Source organism: Rosa rugosa, chromosome 1 (genome assembly GCF_958449725.1).
Source record: "Rosa rugosa chromosome 1, drRosRugo1.1, whole genome shotgun sequence".
Taxonomy (NCBI): domain Eukaryota; kingdom Viridiplantae; phylum Streptophyta; class Magnoliopsida; order Rosales; family Rosaceae; genus Rosa; species Rosa rugosa.
Genome location: NC_084820.1, coordinates 27831191 through 27835750, shown reverse-complemented (window position 1 = coordinate 27835750; position 4560 = coordinate 27831191). Strand labels below are relative to the sequence as shown.

Here is a 4560-nt window from a genome sequence, read left to right as displayed (position 1 = left end):
TCCTCCAGAAGGATGCGAATCCACTTCTGTAAAATTCCTCAGAAAGCTAACATCCGTATATTTCCAGTGGTATAAGACTCGCCTGCTAGTTCCTTGTGAGAAGGTACAGTTTAATACTTGAAGTTGACGCAAAACAGAGACAATTCTAGAAAATCAGGATGGCCAGCATCCTTTCAATCCTGCGTGACTCTAAGCTCCAAATCTTTCTTTTCTCCAATTTAACCTACAAAACACAAACACAAAGTAAAAGACTCAAAAATGACAAGAACTAAGCCTAGAATCCGATATTTAAGGGTATAAAAATGTATAAAATTATGAGTTATCAAGATCTCATTCTCTTAATTAGTTTCAGATGATCTATCCCAATTTTAAAGGGGATGACATGAATGAAATGAGTGGAAGATATAGAAAAACAATTAGTTGGCCGATCGATGGAGAAACAAAGAACGAAATGAGAGATTGGATTGGCAGTAGTAGTAGGCACTGGCAGGCATATACTATTGTCAAGTTCTTTTTTTATTTTTTGTCTCAATTATAAAGTTCTTTTTTTTTTGTCTGAATTATAAAGTTCTTTTGTTCCTTGAGTTTTCTTGTATGGCTAAAATTGTTTTATCCGTAAGAAGACCAAGCACATTGACACGCATCAAGTCCCAGACTACTGTGTGGAATTCTAGAATCACCTTCTATCTTCTACAAGTTGTAAGGTCAACATTTTGTTGCGTACGTTGGCGAATTGAATTCTGCAAACATCTCATCTCATCCCATCTCTCTCACACTCTCTCCCCACTCCCCAATAACGGAATTAATACCAAATTTCCTAGAAATAAAATCTAAATTTTTTCGATCTGCAACCGAAGGAATCAAGAATTTCCATGAGAAGTGGATCCTAAAAAGGGTCATGGGATCGAGAGGAAGAAGTAAGATTTGAGAAATAACATAGCAAGATAAACGAAGGAAGAAATCTACGTACTGAAGCGTTGAAACTCAAAACAAACAGAACAACTTCCGTCTCGGATACATTCCTGGTTAAAAGTCTAATTGACAATCACATGCGGTCATGCGCGCATTTCTGACCACATGTCAATTGAACTTGAGTATCCAAATCAAATTTGCCCAGGCAGTACTATTAGTCGAAAGTATTGGCCATTATGGCCCTTATAAATATTTGTATGGTAGTCAGATAAACACCACATCAAACTATACTAACCATGGAAGATATCTTCTTGTACACATCTCTCTCAATCATCGTGTGCCTCCTCATCACTCTAAAGCTGTTTGGACGGCGTTGTTACCCCAACCTCCCTCCAAGCCCTTCCTTTCCTCTTCCTATTCTCGGCCACCTCCACCTTCTCAAACCCCCGGTCTACCGCACCTTCCACCGCCTCGCTCAGAAACACGGCCCCATCTTCTCCCTCTGGTTCGGCTCCCGCCGCGTGGTCATTATCTCCTCCACCTCGGCCGTGCAAGAATGCTTCACCAAAAACGACATCGTGTTGGCGAACCGTCCTCCTTCACTCTTGGGCAAGCACTTTGCGTACAACAACACCACCATGTCCTCCTCACCCTACGGCGACCACTGGCGCAACGTTCGCCGTATCGGCACCGTCGAGGTCTTGTCCACTGGCCGGCTCAACTCGTTCTCTGATGTCCGAAAAGACGAAGTCAAGCATTTGCTGCGCAAGCTCTCTCATAACGCAGGGGAAGAAGGTGGTTTTGTGAAAGTGGAGCTGAGGTCTATGTTCTATGAGCTGACCTTCAACAACATAATGACAATGGTAGCAGGGAAGAGGTTCGCCGGGGACCATGTTTTGAACAAAGAAAAGGGGAAGGAGTTCATTGAGATCATGAACGAGACTCTCTCGTTAGGTGGGGGAACCAATCCCGGAGAATTCATGCCCTTTCTCAATTGGTTTGGCGGTAGTGGTTTTGAAGAGAAGGTGAAGAAGTTGGCCAAAAGAGCAGATGCGTTCTTTCAACATCTGATTGATGAACACAGGAACAAAAGTGCTTCGGAGAGTAAAATTACCATGATCGACCATTTGCTTTCCCAGCAGGAGTCACAGCCTCAATACTACACCGATGACATTATCAAAGGACTAATACAGGTTGGTGCAAATTTGTTTATCTCATACTTAGCCCCTCTCTTTTTTCTGTTCTATTTATGTCTAAAATGATGGTGATAAACCGGTTTAGTATTTACTTAATAAGAAAGATAATCAAATAAGAGTTTGAAAACGATATATCATTATATCTAATTCAAGTATTATTTTTTGTATATTTATTAGTTAATTAACTGAAGTTAATTTTCAGGTTTTATTACTGGCGGGCACAGATACATCTGCAGTAACATTAGAATGGGCCATGTCCAATTTGCTAAACCATCCAAATGTGTTAAAGAAGGCTAGAGCCGAATTGGATGCTCAAATTGGTCAAGAACGCTTAGTAGACGAATCAGACCTCTCCAATCTTCAGTACCTACAAAGTATCATTTCTGAGACTCTTCGGTTGTACCCAGCAGCACCGATGCTAGTACCACATTTTGCATCTGATGATTGTGTTGTTAGCGGATTCAATATACCACGTAACACAACGGTATTGGTCAATGCTTGGGCCATACATAGAGACCCGAAGTTGTGGGATGATCCTGAAAGCTTCAAACCCGAGAGGTTTGAAATCGGCAAAAACGACGAGGCACATAAACTTATGCCGTTTGGAATGGGAAGAAGGGCATGTCCTGGAGCAGGCTTGGCCCGACGTGAGGTGGGACTGACTTTGGCTTCATTAATTCAATGCTTTGAGTGGGGGAGGGTCAGTGATAAGAAGGTTGATATGACTGAATTAGGAAAGGGAGCCACCATGCATAAACTTCAACCATTGGAGGTCATGTGCAAACCACGCTCATTTATGAAAAATGTTGTTCATTGATTCAATGAATAAGACAATTAACTGCAAGATATAATTAGAGTGGTGTATGTTTTCCAATTAATATTTAAAGTATTAGTATATATTGTACTATATACTATCATCATTTTTAGTGTATGTGCACGGAAGTTTTAGTATAGATTCATGCATCTCTGTAACTGTAAGTACGTAATTTCTGATAAGAAAGAAAGTTACATTATGTATGTATGCTGTGAGAAAGGGTTAGATACATTTTATCTTTTGAACAAAAGACATCACAATGTATCGATTGAAGCAAAATTATAAAAATAATTTACCTCTAGAAGTTCAACAGAAAGAGTCATCCAAAAGAAATTGGCATAATTGCCTATTTGGTATCATACGTTTCACCCTAACGTTAATTTGCTACCCTGAATTTTATTTCAATTAATTTGCTAATTTAGATTTTATTTCAGCCAATTTGTCATCCTTCTGTTAGATTTGTCACTCTAGATGATTCCCAAAATTTTCAAAATTAGTCATTTGCTTCCCTATATTTTCAAAATTAATCAAAGTTTGGACGGAAGAATAGACGAATTATAACAAGTCAATTTGACGGAAAGGTAGTAAATTGGCTAATCTGAAATATAGGGTAGCAAATTGGCTAATTGTAAAAATCTAAGAGCATCTTTAGCAATGCTAGCCATTTTTTAGTTAAATTTTAGCCAAAGTAGCTAAAAAGTCATTTTGGCTAGTCACTTTAAAAATACGTCTGCATCAGTGCTCTCTATTTTACCTAGTTTTAAATTTATATTATTTTTTAAATGAAGATCAAATAGTTTAAATGTATTTATACATTACATTAAGTAACTCAAAAGGAATGATTTAAATTATAGAGAGTCTCATCTTGCTCTCTATATTTAGGAGTGAGATAGCTTAAAAGTTATAATGGAGAGTCACTTAGAGCATCTTTAGCAGACTCTCTATTTTGACTCCTTAGATATTTTTTCCTACATTTAAACTATTTAATCTTCATTTAGAAATAAATATAAATTCAAAACTAGCTAAAATAGAGAGCATTGATGCAAACGTATTTCTAAAGTGGCTAGCTAAGAGCATCTTTAGCGGACTCTCTATTTTAGCTCCTTAGCTATTTTAGAGAGCATGTTTAGCTTTTTATCTATTTTAGCAGCTGCACCAGACTCCTAAGTGACTCTCCATTATAACTTTTAGCTATCTCGCTCCTAAATATAAAGAACGAGATGAGGCTCTCTATAATTTAAAACATTCCTTTTGAGTTATTTTATATAAATTATAAATAAATTTAAACTATTTAATCTTCATTTAAAAAGTAATATAAATTCAAAATTAGCTAAAATAGAGAGCATTGATACAGACGTATTTCTAAAGTGGCTAGCTAAAAGGACTTTTTAGCTATTTTGGCTAAAATTTGACTCAAAAATGGCTAGCATTGCTAAAGATGCTCTTAGGAGTCTGGTGCAGCGGGTAAAATTGATAAAAAGCTAAACATGCTCTCCAAAATAGCTAAGGAGTTAAAATAGAGAGTTTACTAAAAATGCTCTTAGAGGTAGACTAGCTTTCTATCTTGGTAGACTAATTTGGAACTAATCATATCAAATTCATCTAATTTTCATATCGCACTAAGTACTTACTATATTT

At 37.2% G+C, this 4560-nt stretch overlaps 1 protein-coding gene across 1 annotated transcript; it reads left to right on the top strand.

The window, feature by feature from the left end:
- The first annotated feature begins 1141 nt into the window (after window positions 1-1141).
- Window positions 1142-3127, top strand: LOC133724499 (cytochrome P450 81E8-like). Its single transcript, XM_062151251.1, has 2 exons — window positions 1142-2105; window positions 2311-3127. The coding sequence occupies exons 1-2, from the start codon at window positions 1209-1211 to the stop codon at window positions 2923-2925; spliced, it is 1512 nt and encodes a 503-aa protein (XP_062007235.1). The 5' UTR covers window positions 1142-1208; the 3' UTR covers window positions 2926-3127.
- The last annotated feature ends 1433 nt before the right edge of the window (window positions 3128-4560 follow it).

What these genes read in the sequence shown, in the direction of transcription:
- LOC133724499 (XM_062151251.1), top strand. Translation starts at nt 1,209, where the DNA reads ATGGAAGATATCTTCTTGTACACATCTCTCTCAATCATCGTGTGCCTC. An exon ending in TTATCAAAGGACTAATACAG is followed by an intron (nt 2,106 to 2,310) that starts GTTGGTGCAAAT and finishes GTTAATTTTCAG; the next exon opens with GTTTTATTACTGGCGGGCAC.